General features: G+C 48.0%; 1 protein-coding gene across 1 annotated transcript in view; it reads left to right on the top strand.

Annotated features, from left to right (window-relative positions):
- Positions 1–16,393, top strand: part of LOC141084736 (collagen alpha-6(VI) chain-like) — a 177,975-nt gene that overhangs the window by 51,145 nt on the left and 110,437 nt on the right. The window contains exon 11 of the mRNA XM_073569619.1: positions 4,215–4,360. Coding sequence (XP_073425720.1) covers positions 4,215–4,360 — 146 coding nt within the window. The remainder of the gene's footprint in view (positions 1–4,214; positions 4,361–16,393) is intronic.

Consider the following 16,393-nt stretch of genomic DNA (forward strand, 5'->3'; position numbering starts at 1 on the left):
AGCCTGGAGGAAGGATGGAGCTGGTGAGGAGTCCTGCGCAGCTTAGCCAGGGGGGACTTGTTGCAGCTATGGTGTCTGGACGAAGGGCTGGCATGGCGTGGTGGGGTCACAGTGATGGAGTCAGCGGGAAGTGTCTGCATGGTCTGGTGGAGTGGCTACTATGGAGAGTGGCACTCACCATGTGGGACTTGGCCGCTGAGCTGGACTCAAGCATGCTTGACTTCGTGGCAGAAGCTGAACACTTCCTTGGGACTCTGGTTCTAAGCAGCTGCAACTGGTGTTGGACTCTGCTCCAAGGCTGCACTAAGGTGAAGGATCCTGTTATGGTGATGGATCCAGGTGGAGGAGAAGATGCACTCAGGTGCAGGGCTCTGTTGCTAGGAGCGCACGCAACAGAGCAAAGCTAAGTGGTGTTTCCCCTGTATTGTCTCTTTCCTCATGTGTGTTATTAGTGCAGTGGTGGGATTAGTCTCCGCACCGACCCATTCCCTAGTGATGGTTTAGGGTCAGGGTGAGCAAGGGCGTTAAGGTACGCGTGCGGCGACAGGTGCGGAGCCTGTTTAGGGAATGTAAGGAGTGCAGGGACACTGGCTCAGGGGAGCTTAGGAGGTCTCCATGTCCCCATTCCCTATCGCAGGGCCCACCATTGTTAAAGTTTCCCAGGTTCCCCCTTTATTATTTGATTATTGTATGTATAACGTGTAATACCTAAATTCGCCAGGTGGAGGCGGCGTATCCACCTGCACGTTTTATTATTTAAATTCGCCCCACTGGAGGCGGTGTATCCAGGGTCACGTGTGTTATGGGTCCGCCTTGCGGTAACATCTGCGACCCGACACACGTGACCATGACAGGTGCCTTCTCTCTTTCTCCTTAACCGAGACTGACCTAACCTTCATGGGCTCAGATACAGGTGCAGTGTCACACAATCTGGGGTACAAGGGAGACTCTTGTTGCATCATTCCCCTAGCATGGAGTCTCTAGTCCCTACGGACCGCCTGCATCATGGCGTCCTCCAGGGTATCAGGAGGCGGATGTAATGTCAGAGAGTCCTGCAGATGGTCAGAAAGGCTCCTGCGAAACAACCCTCTCAGGGCAGCGTCGTTCCAGGATACTTCGGCGGTCCAACGTCTAAACTCTGAGCAGAACCATTCAGCAGAGTGCCTCCCCTGTGTCACACTCATCACCATATCCTCAGCCAGATGCACTCTATCAGGCTCGTCATAGATGTGCCCCAGAGCCTCAAAGAACAAGTTCACTGACATACGTTAAGGAGCAGAGGAAGACAGAGAGAAAGCCCATGCTTGTGGAGCCCCCCGAAGTAGGGAAATAATGACCCCCAACCTCTGGAACTCATCCCCGGAGGAGCGGGGCCTTAGAGAAAAAAAAAGCTTGCATCCTTCTCTGAAAGACCTGAACTCCTTTTTATCCCCTGAGAAAGGGTCGGGCAATTTGACCAGAGATTAAGGGGACGCTAATGACACATCCCTACCCCCAGAACTAGAAGCCCCTGCATCGACAGCCCCCTTCACAGTAACCACCAACTGTTGCTGGGTATGGGCCATCGTGCGCTGTTCCACATTGAGTTTATGGAACATTTGGGTCAAGTGCTTGACCTGATAAGCCAAGGCTTGTATGAGGTCCATGAATATAACACACACATTTTTTTTTCTCTTCAGAGGAAAAAAACCCTGAAACGGTCAGTTATAATGTCAGGAATGTCAGGCCTGGGGTCAGTACCAATGCGCAGAGTGAATTTGCCCTAACTTCCATACCAATGATCCCTTTAAGAGACTGTGGGGTCAGAACCACAGAGCTGAGTGGAACGGTCCTAACTTCCATACTGAGGATCCCTTTAAGAGAGGCCTGGGATCAAAACCAAAGCGCTGGATGGATTTGCTCTGACTTCCATACCAATGATCCCTTTAAGAGGGAAGATGTGCCTATAGGATGGAGGATGTGTGATGTGTATATGGGCACGGGAGGGGGGATTCATTTCTGTCATGTGATCTCTACTCCTTTCTGGGGGGGCAGACAATGGCTGGGAGCTTATGTTCCCGGGGATGCTAGATTTCTCCCACCATGTCAGTGTCTACTGAAGTGCTGTCAAGTGGCAAAACTTGCTCATAGCAACCAATCATAGCTCAGCTACTTTTAACCAGCTCTGGTGAAATGAGAGATGCTTAGTGATTGGTTGCAAGGAAAACTGTTGCTCATAGCAACCAATCACAGCTCAGGTTCTTTTGAACAGCTCTGGTGAAATGAAAGATGCTTCGTGATTGGTTGGTGATACACACACACACATTCAGTTTTATATATAGAGATATAATAAATAAACAATGCATGATTATTTAAAAGGAACTCTGTCATCTTAAAAACTCTATTTACTTCAATGTTAATCTATAGGTAAACACCATTTTAAATATGTTTGTCAGTCTACTTGAACAAGTAGCTACAGGGATAAAAATAAATTGTATTCTCCCTGCACCCACTTGCTTCCAGAAACTGGATGCGTGTAGGGATTGTGAACAATCACCACTCACTACAGAATAAGTACTTCACCTGCACCAGAACTGTCATCCTGCTCAGCACTGTGTGTGCAGTGTGTGAAGATCTGGCTATCAGTCAAGGTGCAAGGGAGTGATTACAGCTGCAGGGAGTATATAAGTTTATTTTCACTCTGCAACTGCCTGTCCACTTTGACTATTGAGCATGTTTAAAATGGTATTTACATGCAAATTATCACAATGACTGCAAATTTATAGCCTTTTTAGCTGACAGTTTCCCTTGAATAATTATTCACAAATATGACATACTGTAACTTTAACTGTATACATAAAGCAGTCTTTGACTGCTGCAGCCAGTAAGTGGCCTCTGATCAGCTGCAGTATTCACATAGCATCCCAACAGTTTCTTCCTGCTCAGACAAAATGTAAACATTGCATATTGCCATTAACTTACCCTGTAGTCATTGACAATAACTTAAAGGGAATCTGTCAGTAGGATCAATCTTCATTTACATGGGCATGTAAGTTATAGAAAATTGAATAAAATTATACTTTGATATCTATGATCTGATGTAGTATTCCAGATAAATCCACATTTTTTCTATGCAAATATGTAAATTAACTGTTAAGATCTCTGGGCTGGATACTGATCTCCCTGAGAATCAACATCCAGAGCAAATTTTAAATCAAAGGGGGTGATACAAATAAGAGACATGTAATGACTGACAGTTAAAATCATACTCAGCAGAACTGAACTTTGTCTCTTTATAAGCACAGCTAAACCTGTAGTTTTCCTATCATACTGCTGGGAGCCCTGCTGCAGAGCTGTGCTTGACTTCAACTAACACTTCTTCTGCTTCCATCTCAGGCAGCGAGTGTGACGGGAGGAACAGTGCAGCAGATATGAGCTTCATCTTATTAGAAACGCATCTACCATTATAGTTCCCTTTGCATAGCACCGCCAGCTCTGCAATATCACTCTACCCCTACACTGTCTGTGTGAGATGAAAACTGAATTAATTCACTATGCTTGACAATGTGACCAACCTGTCAATCAGTTTTCCAAGCGATGCTACAGATCGCTTGGAAAACGCTAGCATTCTGCAAGCTAATTACGCTTGCAAAACGCTAGTTTTTCATGGGATTCCGCATGCGTATTTCCCGCATTTTTCCTGCGGCAGGGAGTTGCCGAATTGCTGCAGAAATTTCCGTGGCAATTCCGCACGAGTGCACATAGCCTTAAACAGACAAAATGTGAGATAGAAACAAAATGAACAAACACCCTGCTGTAACTAAAAACCAATAGTGCATATAAATAACATGTGGTACTTTGTAAACACTGTTTTTGATCGAAAAAGCGTAAGAGACATCCCAGCAACGCCAAGGTGTACCCAAGATGCAAATGCAGCAGATGTCGCCAAAGTGGGGTATTCATCTTACTTCATGGCAGATGTGGCCCTGACCATGTATTGCTACTATAGAGAAACTGAAACCCTCACTGTCCCATAATTAACCCCTTACTTCCCAATCTTCTATTTTCTTTGTCTTTATTATTTATATTCCTAATCTCATGAGTTGCTTATTTTTCGTTTTGATTCCCAATACGTTATTGAAAAGCTTTGTCCAAGCCTAGTGATAAAGTTACAGTAATGTAAATAAATTGCATTGTTTGCAAATATGTAATATTCCCAACTTTATGTATTTTAGGGCTAACTGCGTTAGTAACTGTCGCTTTGGAAGGAGCAACAGGATATGATATTATCAAATATATAGAATTTGGCAGAGGTTTTGAATACAGCTATCAGATGCATATCGGAATGCCAGATATTGGAATTAGACTAGCTAGACAAACGGTGAGTTTATATCATTGTTCAATGCTGTAATAAGTAGTCAACTTTAACTCTTAGTGTCTTGATTCCACAGCAAAATTGCTAGATATATAGATGATAGATAGATAGATTGTTAGGAACGGCGAAACGCACTAAATAAAAATATAAATAAAGTGCGTTCGCCGCTCGGGGTCCACCATGCAGTAGGTGAAATAACTGCTGCTAAGTGGTGGCAGGAGCAATATGGCGGAATTGCACACAGGGTTAAACTCCACCCAGGTGCGCAGAGCAATCTCAGTTAAACTCATGGAGATGCCAAAAGTACAAACACAAATAACTGAGCCTGTTGTAGTCACAGTACTCAGTAAAAAACGCACACACGGAATACGTCACAGGAGTAGCCCAAGACGGCGGCATTACTTCCGTCTAGACCTACCGTGTGCGCGGCGTTGCAACTGCGAACACAAAGGAGGCTGCTACTGCAGCGCGGCGTGGACACTGCCACTAAACGACAAAGGCAAGGCGCAAGCGCAATGTCGGACGCTAGCAGCTGTGCAAATTGAAGCAGAGGAGCGCTGGCGCTGAAACTAACTCAGTCCCTATTCACATGCGTAATATCAAATGGAAGGGGTTTCAAATGAGTCAGTCACCGGAATCATGCATCCATACTCATACACACAGCAGCAAGTATGACTATACTAACCCATGGCGGAACAGCCATGCGCGCCTTTTATAGCAGCCGGGACCTTCTGCACGCTTCCAGATTTCTGAGATGGACCAATGAGAACTGGAGCGGGACCTGAGTGTTAGGGTCGGCGGAACGCACCAAATATAAATAATAGTAGGTGCGTTCGCCGCCCGGGGTCCACCGTGTGGTAGGTGACAAGACCGCTGCGGAACAATGGCAGATGCACCTAGTAGGTGCGGTACTGCGCTCGGGTTAACGTCACCCGAACGCTAAGGGCGGCTCCGTACAAACACAGAGTCGCTTGGCGAACACTAAAGCAAAGGCGCGGGCCCTGTTAGCGTCACAGAGGCCTGCGTGTGGCGTCGCAGCCGCGAACACCAATAGCTGCTGTTACTACAGCGCAGCGGCAGAGAAAGCCGCAAGCATCAGCGCCGAGGACCGGGCGCCGATGGACGCTAATGTAGGCGTGGAGCAAGTGGCGTGTAGCTTGCCACAACCCTGGAGCTGACTATACACACTCGGTCACCACTCGTAATATCAGAGGGTAGGGGTTTCATAATGAGTCAGACACCAGTCCATGCTTCCATCACCATACACACACAGAATAATATGCTACACTATCGCCTGGCCGAGCCGCCATGCGGGGCTTTTATAGCCATGCGCTTCCGAGACCTTCCAATACTTTGGGAAGGACCAATCAGATCCAACACAGGACCTGCACATGTGACCACTGCTCTCCACTGAGAGGGCACGTTGCGGGCATGCCCAGTAGCACGGCACGAGGACTTAGCCTCTGGAGCGGTTTCCTGCAAAGCAGGTTGCGCTACCATTGCTGCACCAGAGGTGGCAGCAACATCCAGGCTCACAGAACGAGTCTGAGGAGAATGCCTGGCTCGCCGTGATTGCTGAGCAGGAGTCTAAGCTGTCGGAGGAGAATGGGAGACCGCAGGATGTCTGGCTCTGGATTCCCGCTGTGCAGTGCCAGGAATCCGACGCCTAACATGGGCCCCCCCTCTGAGCCTCACTGCGCTCAAAGGCTGTGATCAGGAGCGGTGCATGAATGTTTTCCACCGGCTCCCAGGTCCGAGCCTCGGGACCATGACCCCTCCAGTCCACCAAATAAAATTTTTTGCCACGGACAAACCTGCGCCCCACGATGGTGTTAACCTCAAACTCATCAGACGATAAGTCTGATGACCCAGCAGATGACTCAGAAAACAGGATCATGTGAACTGGTTTGAGGGTGGACACATGGAACACGTCCGAAATGGCCAAATGTTGAGGAAGAGCCAGGCGGTAGACCACCGAGCTAAGTCGCTTGAGGACCTTGAATGGTCCAATGTATCGCGGTGTGAACTTGGGAGACTCGACCCGCAGTTTAATATTTCGGGTAGAGAGCCATACCATGTCGCCAGGGGAGAAGCTTGGCGCTGGCCGCCGATGCGTGTCGGCGGATGCCCTCATCCTTTCTTTAGATGCCCGGATAGCATCCTGAGTGCGATCCCAAATGTCCTGGGCCTCCACTGCCCAGTCTGCCACCCTGGAGTCAGTGGAGGACAGTGGCATCGGGACAGGGACGCGTGGATGTTGACCATAGTTTAGGAGAAAGGGCGTCTGACCAGTGGAATCAGTCACCGCATTGTTTAGGGCAAATTCAGCCCAAGGTAGCAAGGATGCCCAGTCATCCTGCCTGGCAGAGACAAAATGCCGTAAATAGGTGACCAAGGTCTGATTGGCTCTCTCGACCAAACCATTCGTCTCGGGATGATAGGCGGAGGATAGATTTAGATCGATGTTAAGTAAACTGCAGAGCTCCCTCCAAAACCGAGATGCAAACTGAGGACCTCGGTCACTCACGATTTTGTCTGGCATGCCATGTAAACGGAATACGTGCTTAATGAACAAGGTGGCCAGACCTCGAGTGGAAGGCAGGTGTGCGAGTGGCACCAGATGCACCATTTTGGAAAAATGGTCGGTGACCACCCAGATGACCGTACTGCCACCAGACTTGGGCAGGCCAACTATGAAATCCATGCCAACCATCTCCCATGGTCTATCCGCCACTGGCAGGGGAAACAACAACCCCGCCGGCCTCTGTCTAGAGGGTCTGTTCCAAGCACACGAGATGCATCCTTGCACATATTCCTTGACATCTCGAGCCATATGTGGCCACCAATATGACCTTGCCAGGAGTTCGGTGGTCCGTTTATTGCCAAAATGGCCACCCACCCTGGAGGCATGTGCCCAGGTGAGGACCTCCGGCCGTAGCTGAGGAGGCACCAAGGTCTTGCCCGGTGGTACTGACTCGAGAGCGACTGGGGCCACGGTCGTAAAACTCTCCGGCGGGAGAATTAACCGAGGCTCGGCTTCTCCTTCTTCCGCTGAGACCACCGAGCGTGAGAGAGCATCCGCACGGACGTTCTTCTTTCCACAGAGGTAGTGCAGGGTGAAGCAGAATCGGGAAAAGAAGAGCGACCACCTGGCCTGACAGGAATTCAGGCGTTGGGCCGTCTGTAGGTAGACCAGGTTTTTATGGTCTGCATATACCTGAAAGGGGAACCGGGCTCCTTCCAGGAGATGTCTCCACTCGGAAAAAGCCAACTTCATGGCTAGCAGCTCCCTGTCGCCGATGGAGTAATTTTTCTCCACCGGTGAGAAGGTCTTGGAATAGAAGAAGCAGGGATGCTTTCGACCTTGAGCATCCTTTTGATAAAGGACTGCTCCTGCACCGACGGAAGAAGCGTCTACCTCAAGGATAAACGGCTTATCCACATCGGGACGATGTAATATGGGAGCGCCAACAAAATGCAATTTTATAGCCGAGAAGGCTTTGGAGACCTGTTCCGACCAAGCATTGGGGTTAGCTCCTTTCTTGGTGAGAGCAACCAAAGGAGCCACCAGTGTGGAAAAGTGTGGTATGAACTGACGGTAGTAATTCACGAACCCCAAAAAGCGCTGCACTGCTTTGAGGGAATGGGGTTCTTGCCAGTCCATTACCACTTGTAGTTTGGCAGGATCCATGGCCAGCCCCTGGGCCGAGATGATATAGCCCAGGAACTGCAAGGACTCCTGCTCAAACTGGCACTTCTCCAGCTTGGCGAATAGCGAGTTCGCCCGCAGATGGTCGAAGACCCTGAAGACGTCTCTCCGGTGGGTGGTCAAATCTGGCGAAAAGATGAGTATGTCATCCAGATAGACCACCACCGAGGTAGAGAGCATGTCGCGGAAGACGTCGTTGACAAAATCTTGGAAGACAGCTGGCGCATTACAAAGGCCAAAGGGCATAATCAGGTTTTCGTAATGGCCATCCCTGGTATTAAAAGCTGTCTTCCATTCGTCTCCTTCGCGAATGCGGATCAGGTTGTATGCCCCCCGCAGATCTAATTTAGTAAAGATCCGGGCCCCCCGCAACCTGTCAAATAACTCCGCGATCAACGGTAGGGGGTATTTGTTTTTAACCGTGATAGCATTGAGACCTCTGTAGTCAATGCAGGGACGTAACTCTCCATTCTTCTTCTGTACGAAGAAGAACCCTGCACCAGCCGGTGACACAGATTTCCTGATAAAACCCCTAGCCAGGTTCTCCCGGATATATTGAGACATAGCCTCCATTTCAGGGAGTGATAACGGATAAACACAGCCTCGGAGAGGCTTTGTACCTGGCAGGAGATCGATCGGGCAATCATAGGAACGGTGTGGCGGGAGCGTCTCCGCAGACTTCTTTGAGAAGACGTCCGTGTACTGGTGGTAGGGCCTGGGGAGCGCGGAGAGTTCCGCAGGCACTTCAGTGGAAGCCACCTGAACACTGCCCCTCAGACACCTTCCCTCACAGTCCTTGCCCCAGCCCAGTATCCTCCCGGAAACCCAGTCAACGTGAGGGGAGTGGCAACGAAGCCAGGGAACTCCGAGGAGCACCTGATCGATGCCATTGGGCATGATAAGCAGAGTCTCCTGATGTGAGGGTGAAATAGAGAGTCCGAGTGGGACTGTTTGATGGGTCACCTGAGACGATAACGGTGCCCCATTTACCACCCTAATGGACAGAGGTTGCGAGAGTAACACCAGAGGGATAGCGTGACTCTGGGCAAAAGTCGAGGACATAAAGTTCCCCTCGGCCCCAGAATCCAGGGTGACCTCTGCATCCCAGGTGGAGGACCCACTATCTAAAGTACCCCGGAACACCGGTTTGGGTGAAAAGGGTCCCATTTTGGATTGACCACCACCTACGACCACTGGACGTGGTCGTCTTTTCGGTCGCTGAGGACATGAGCCAGCCGAATGGCCAAACTGTCGGCACTGATAACAGCGCACAGAGCTTCGCATCGGAGCGGACGTGGCTTAGTGCCGGTGCGAGATACCTCCATATGCTCAGAGGAAGAGAGCTCTTGTGCGGGTTTCTCCAGTGGCACGGTAAAGGTGGGGGCCAAATTAACCCTACGTCTGGATTGCGCTCGTTCCAACCCGCGCTCCGTGTAGTGGAGATCAATACGGGTGGAAACGGTGATCAATTCCTCCAGACTTGTGGGAATCTCCCTAGTGGCTAGAGCATCCTTGACGTGCTCAGCCAGGCCTCTCCAAAACACCGGGACTAAGACTTTGTCCGGCCACTCTAACTCGGAAGCCAGTGTCCGAAACCGGACAGCATAATGGCTAACCGAGAGTGAGCCCTGTGATAGGGATAACAGTTGGAGAGCCGTATCGTGTGTGACCCGTGGTCCCAAGAAGACTTGCTTCAGAGCCGCGAGGAACTGAGCAGGTCCCTGAACCACGGGATCATCACGTTTCCACAATGGCGTGACCCACTGTAATGCCTGGCCAGACAACAAGGAGACAATAAACCCCACCTTAGCCCGCTCTGTAGGAAACCGTGCAGCCAGCAACTCCAGCTGAATGGAGCACTGGCTAACGAATCCCCTACAGGTGGCGCTGTCACCCGAAAACTTATCGAGGAGCGGGAGGCGAGAAATTGTCAGCAAGGCAAAAGTGTGGGCGCACGTGAGACAGCCTCGGCGACTGTCTGAGCAGCAGCTAGCGCAGCATTCGCAGCTGAGTTGGTGCTCTCAATAGCCGCCAACCTGCTCTCCAGCTGCCGAATGTAGCGCTGCAGCTGCTGCACGTCTGCCATTGCCAGCCAGACCCTGGCGCTAGTGTAATGTTAGGGTCAGCGGAACGCACCAAATATAAATAATAGTAGGTGCGTTCGCCGCCCGGGGTCCACCGTGCGGTAGGTGACAAGACCGCTGCTGAACAATGGCAGATGCACCTAGTAGGTGTGGTACTGCGCTCGGGTTAACGTCACCCGAACGCTAAGGGCGGCTCCGTACAAACACAGAGTCGCTTGGCGAACACTAAAGCAAAGGCGCGGGCCCTGTTAGCGTCACAGAGGCCTGCGTGTGGCGTCGCAGCCGCGAACCCCAATAGCTGCTGTTACTACAGCGCAGCGGCAGAGAAAGCCGCAAGCATCGGCGCCGAGGACCGGGTGCCGACGGACGCTAATGTAGGCGTGGAGCAAGTGGCGTGTAGCTTGCCACCACCCTGGACCTGACTATACACACTCGGTCACCACTCGTAATATCAGAGGGTAGGGGTTTCATGATGAGTCAGACACCAGTCCATGCACCCATCACCATACACACACAGAATAATATGCTACACTATCGCCTGGCCGAGCCGCCATGCAGGGCTTTTATAGCCATGCGCTTCCGGGACCTTCCAATACTTTGGGAAGGACCAATCAGATCCGACACAGGACCTGCACATGTGACCCCTGCTCTCCACTGAGAGGGCACGTTGCGGGCATGCCTAGTAGCACGGCACGAGGACTTAGCCTCTGGAGCGGTTCCCTGCAAAGCTGGTTGCGCTACCATTGCTGCACCGGAGGTGGCAGCAACACCCAGGCTCACAGAACGAGTCTGAGGAGAATGCCTGGCTCACCGTGATTGCTGAGCAGAAGTCCGAGCGGTCGGAGGAGAATGGGAGACCGCAGGATGTCTGGCTTTGGATTCCCGCTGTGCAGTGCCAGGAATCTGACGCCTAACACTGAGCACATGACTCCCTATCTCCAGTGGGAGATCGTCACATGAGCATGCCCAGTCCGAGGACAGAAGGACTTGGCCTCAGGAGAGATTTGCTGCAAGGCAATCTCCTCTGCAGTGGAAAAATAGGAGGAGAGTGCAGAATGTGAGGATCTGGATCCCTGCTGAGTAAACGCAGGAATTCGACTCCTAACGTGGCCCTCCCTCCCTGAGCCTTACGATCCACCAACTTGTGCCCGTAAGAGGTATAGGCCTCAGACTTGTCCGCAGGCAAGTCTGATGTTCTGGTAGATGACCCGGAACACGTGGAAGGCCTCAGGGGTGGCAAGATCACCAGGTCTGAGAAGGGACCTGTGGGAGACAGCGGGAGCAGAAGTTAAAGTGGAATGCCACTGTGTGTCGTCAGGCGTCTCCGCTTAAGGAGGCTATTCCGAGCACAAAAGGCGCAGGCTCGAATATATTTTTTAACATCCCGAGCCCTGTGCGGCCACCAGTAAGACCAGGAGTTTTGTGGTCTGCATATAGCTGCAGTGACCACCCCTCCTGTACGTGTGTGCCCAGGCAAGAACCTTCGGCCGAAGGTGGGGAGGAACAAGAGTCTTACCCGGTGTTACAGAATCTGGCTGTTGCGGGGCACTGTTATTCTGAGACCCCGCGTGTTGACAAATAACAATGTCGGACGCTAGCAGCTGTGCAAGTTGAAGCAGAGGAGCGCTGGCACTGAAACTAGCTCAGTCCCTATTCACATGCATAATATCAAAGGGAAGGGGTTTCAAATGAGTCGGTCAGCAGAATCATGCATCCGTCCTCATACACACAGCAGCAAGTATGACTATACTAGCGCATGGCGGAACAGCCATGCGTGCCTTTTATAGCAGCCGGGACCTTCTGCACGCTTCCAGATCTCTGAGATGGACCAATGAGAACTGGAGCGGGACCTGAGCACATGACTCCCGATCTCCAATGGGAGATCGCCCCATGAGCATGCCCAGTCCGAGGACAGAAGGACTTAGCCTCAGGAGAGATTTGCTGCAAGGCAATCTCCTCTGCAATCTCCTCTGCAGTGGAAAAATAGGAGGAGAGTGCAGAATGTGAGGATTTGGATCACTGCTGAGTAAACGCAGGAATCCGACGCCTAACATAGTTACTATAGATAGATAGAATCAAAGTGGTAAAAATAATTTTAAATATGAATTACTGTATATTAGCTCTTCAACATTGAAATTGCAAAACCTAGAAGGAAAAGTCATGAAATTATGGAAATCACAGGATCAATAGACATGTTAATTACCGTATATGCAAATCATAAAAAAACGGAAACAAAAATTTCAAAATATCTCAATTTTTTCAGTATTCAATATGAGCATTATCCCCAGAAATACATGCACTTACAAGTTTTGGCATGCTATCAATAATATCATTAATGGATGTTTAAGGAATTTTTTGCAACACTGAATGCACTTGGACATGCAAATTATCAAGATCCGCTGCTGGAAGCTCCCTTTGCAATTGCTGACCAATGACATCCCATATGTGGTTGATAGAAGACCGGAAATGCTGTCGGCCATGGTAGTACATTTACTCCAAGCAGGCTGCACGCAGTAGCACAAGTAACATGCTGCCTGGTGTTGTAACGCAAATCGTCTCCTAGAAAATTGTAGAAATAACCATATCACTGGATCCAAGACCAAACCAATGTAATACCGAGCTGTTAGTGTATCTGGTATGAAGACTAATGGGTTCCAGCCAGTAGACATTGTGCCACCACACACTTCCCACACCATAATCACGAGAATAGGACTGGTGCATTTCCTCATGAAGGTCTCTTTATGGCATTGCCCATGTAGTTTCCAGACCAAGATCTGGCTTTCATTGCATCCAAGACAATAGCAGGGCTCTTCACTGAAAAGGATAGACCTGAATTCCAACCACCATTGCTGTTTTGTTCTGCACCATGATATCCTTTCAGAGCGGAGGCATGAGGTAAATGGACACCTGTTGTTTGAGGTCTGGCCCATAGCCGAATGTTGTGCAAACGCCTTATGTTGGTTTGTGTAAACACTATTTGATGTCTTAGGCTCAGTATCTGATGTCCAAGTTTACTTGCAGTACAAAATGGATCACTATGCGCCATTCTTTTAGCCTGATTCGCATTTGTGTGAACAGGAGGCATCCCACATGATGTGATACGATTCCTGCGGTTTCTAAAAGCTAAAATAAATTGCTTTCAATCTGGCTTTTATGTTCCTCTCACATTCTACAGAATGGAACTACGTGCTGGAAAATAATCGTAATCATTTACGGATCTTAGCGGCACCTGCTACTCTCTTTATATGCATAACATTACAGCTTGTCTTTTTTGGTTTTGCAGATTCAATGTTGCGGATTGTATTAATTATACTTAAAGAAGCACGAAGCACTACCACTAAAATTGTTAATGCTTAAATCTATCAAAATGTAGTATAGTGTAAGTGTCATAGTGGATTACGTGACTTTTAATTCAACAAGCTGAATCATCAGGGGTCAATTTTTGTAACCGAAAATTGCTATTACAATGTAACTCTATGGAGCCTTGTTCTCATGCTCCATAGATTTATAGAAAAAGGGGCGTTTGGCTCAAACATAAACCCCACTGTGATCTAGCATCTAGAAGACATGTGATTCAGACAAGTACGGACTGGGGCTGAAATTCTTCCCTGGCCTTTTAAATCACACAGGCCCATGCTGTCCCCACCCCCGAGCCCCAGATAGGGATATATTACTAATATTACCCCACCAGAGGAAATCAAGATTTCCAATATTTCTAATAATATCAATAATACCACTATAAAAGATTGAATAGTAATAACAATGCCACAATAACAATATTGTAATATAACAGACAAATACCAACAAACCATAACTAAATATTAACATCATATACAGCAGTGATAATACTAACATACTGAGCATTAAAGGGGTTGTCCAGGCTTGGGGTTAAAGTCTATGTGACTTTAGACTTCTGAATCCTCACAGCGTGCACTGTCTGGATTCTATGGTGTTGGTGTTGACTGCAAGTATGGGGTTTCCACACCTCAGGCCACATTCAGACTAAGTTTACTCTGCTTTACTAAATTCACTTGTATTAAGCAAGGTCATGCATATCTAGTCAGCAAGCACGTGACTGCATGAATTCAAATTGCATACTTGTGGTCACATAATCACCCACTACTGGCACTGGGGAATCCTGACAGCATGCAATGCACCCACTGTGAGAATTCAGAAGACTGCAGTCACACATAATCAAACAGAGTGACTGCAGACTTTAGCATAAAACCTGGACACCCCCTTTAACAAAAACCACTGTACTAGATAATGGTAATATCAGGTCTATACCAGTATTCTGCAGACTATATATATATATATATATATATATATATATATATATATATACAGGGTGGGCCATTGTGTTGGATTGTCAATGCAACCCTCTTTTCCCACTCTTGACACACTGATAGCAACACTGCAGAAGAAATGCTAGCACAGGTTTCCGTTGTTTCAAATGCTGCACATCTTGTATCTTCACAGCATAGACAATTGCCTTCAGGTGACCTCAAAGATAAAAGTCTAAGGGGGTCAGATCGGGAGACCTTGGTGGCCTTGGTGGCCAATCAACCAGCCCACGACGACCAATCCACTTTCCAGGAAACTGTTCATGTAGGAATGCTCGGACCTGACACCCATAATTGATGGTATGGTGTGGTATATGGGGTACAAAGATAGTGGGGCCATTCTTCATCAATGGAAACCTCAATGCCACTGGATATCTGAAATTGCTACATGATGATGTGTCACTCTCTTTATGCACTGAAGATGGCACGTTCCCTGAGTTTTTCCAGCAAGATGGTGCACCACCACATTATGGGTGTCAGGTCCGAGAATTCCTACAAGGAATCTGACCCCCTTAGACTAGTATTTCTTCTGCGGTGTTGCTATCACTGTGTCAAGAGTGGAAGAAGAGGGTTGCATTGACAATCCAACACAATGAGCAGCACTTTGAACACATTTTATAAGTGGTCATAAACTTGTAAATAACTCATGAAAGAATAAAGTTACATTAAAACCAAGCACACCATTGTTTTTCTTGTGAATTCTCAATAAGTTTGATGTGTCACATGACTCTCTTCCCATTGAAAAAAATAAAGTTAGATTCAAAATGGCTACCATGGTCACTACCCATTTTGAAAAGTTTCCCCCCTCCCATATACTAATGTGTCACAAACAGGCAGTTGATATCACCAACCATTCCCATTTTATTTAGGTGTATCCATATAAATGGCCCACCCTGAATATACTGTATATGTACTGTTATATATATAACAGGTTCTCTCCCGTGACATTCTCGCTGATTGTTGTCGTTCATTTTATTTTTTCCTTCGAATTCAGTCCAGACCACCATGATCTCTTCCATCCATAAATTTGTCGCTGTAAAATATAACACAGAGACATCTTTACTTTACTGTTTTTCCAAGACCCTCCTCATATTCTATAACCACTACACAAACCACAAATTGTGCTGCCCTGTAACATTTCTCCTTTGCATCCTTACAGCTCTACAGCACCATACAGTAATAATGTCCCCTTTTGCTACCTTATAATAGTTCCCCTATGCCTCATTTAATAATACTCCCGTTGACTCCTTATAATAATGACCCTGCGCCTCCTTATAATAATACAACCACCTCCTGTGCTTTCTTACATTACTAATAATACTGCCTCTTGCTTCCCCTATAATGATAACAATCCCCAATATGCCTCCTTATAATAATGACCCTCAGTGCCTCTGTATTGTAATATGGCTCCTAAGTAGGGGCGTAGAAAGAAATAACAGAACCCATGGAAAAAGTCCTAACACGTCACAGTCAAAGAATGGCATATCTCCCAACTTTTTAGGACATGTAGAAGGATATGTATTGCAGCAAATACAGCTATTTTACTCCTACTAATGCTCCTGAGTGGTCTTACCCACTATGATAAGCTTTTCATGACCATTCTAGAATATTATGTCACATTATGGTATGATGACGCACAAACCGTATACAAAGTATGATTCCCCACAGTACCCCACACAGTAAGAAGGTCACTGCAGCCCATACACCCCAGCAACAAAATACAGTATGATGTGCAGTATGATGTGCACCACAGACCCCTATATAAAGTGTGATGTCCCCCATAACCACCCCATTAAGTTTGATGTCACCCATAATCACCCTATACATTATGAATGTCACCACAGTTCCCACATAGTATAATGTACCCCATAGACTTCCACACAGTATAATGTCCACCACAAAA

Source organism: Dendrobates tinctorius, unplaced genomic scaffold (genome assembly GCF_039654945.1).
Source record: "Dendrobates tinctorius isolate UK_male_01 unplaced genomic scaffold, ASM3965494v1 ptg000005l, whole genome shotgun sequence".
NCBI classification, from domain to species: Eukaryota; Metazoa; Chordata; class Amphibia; order Anura; family Dendrobatidae; genus Dendrobates; species Dendrobates tinctorius.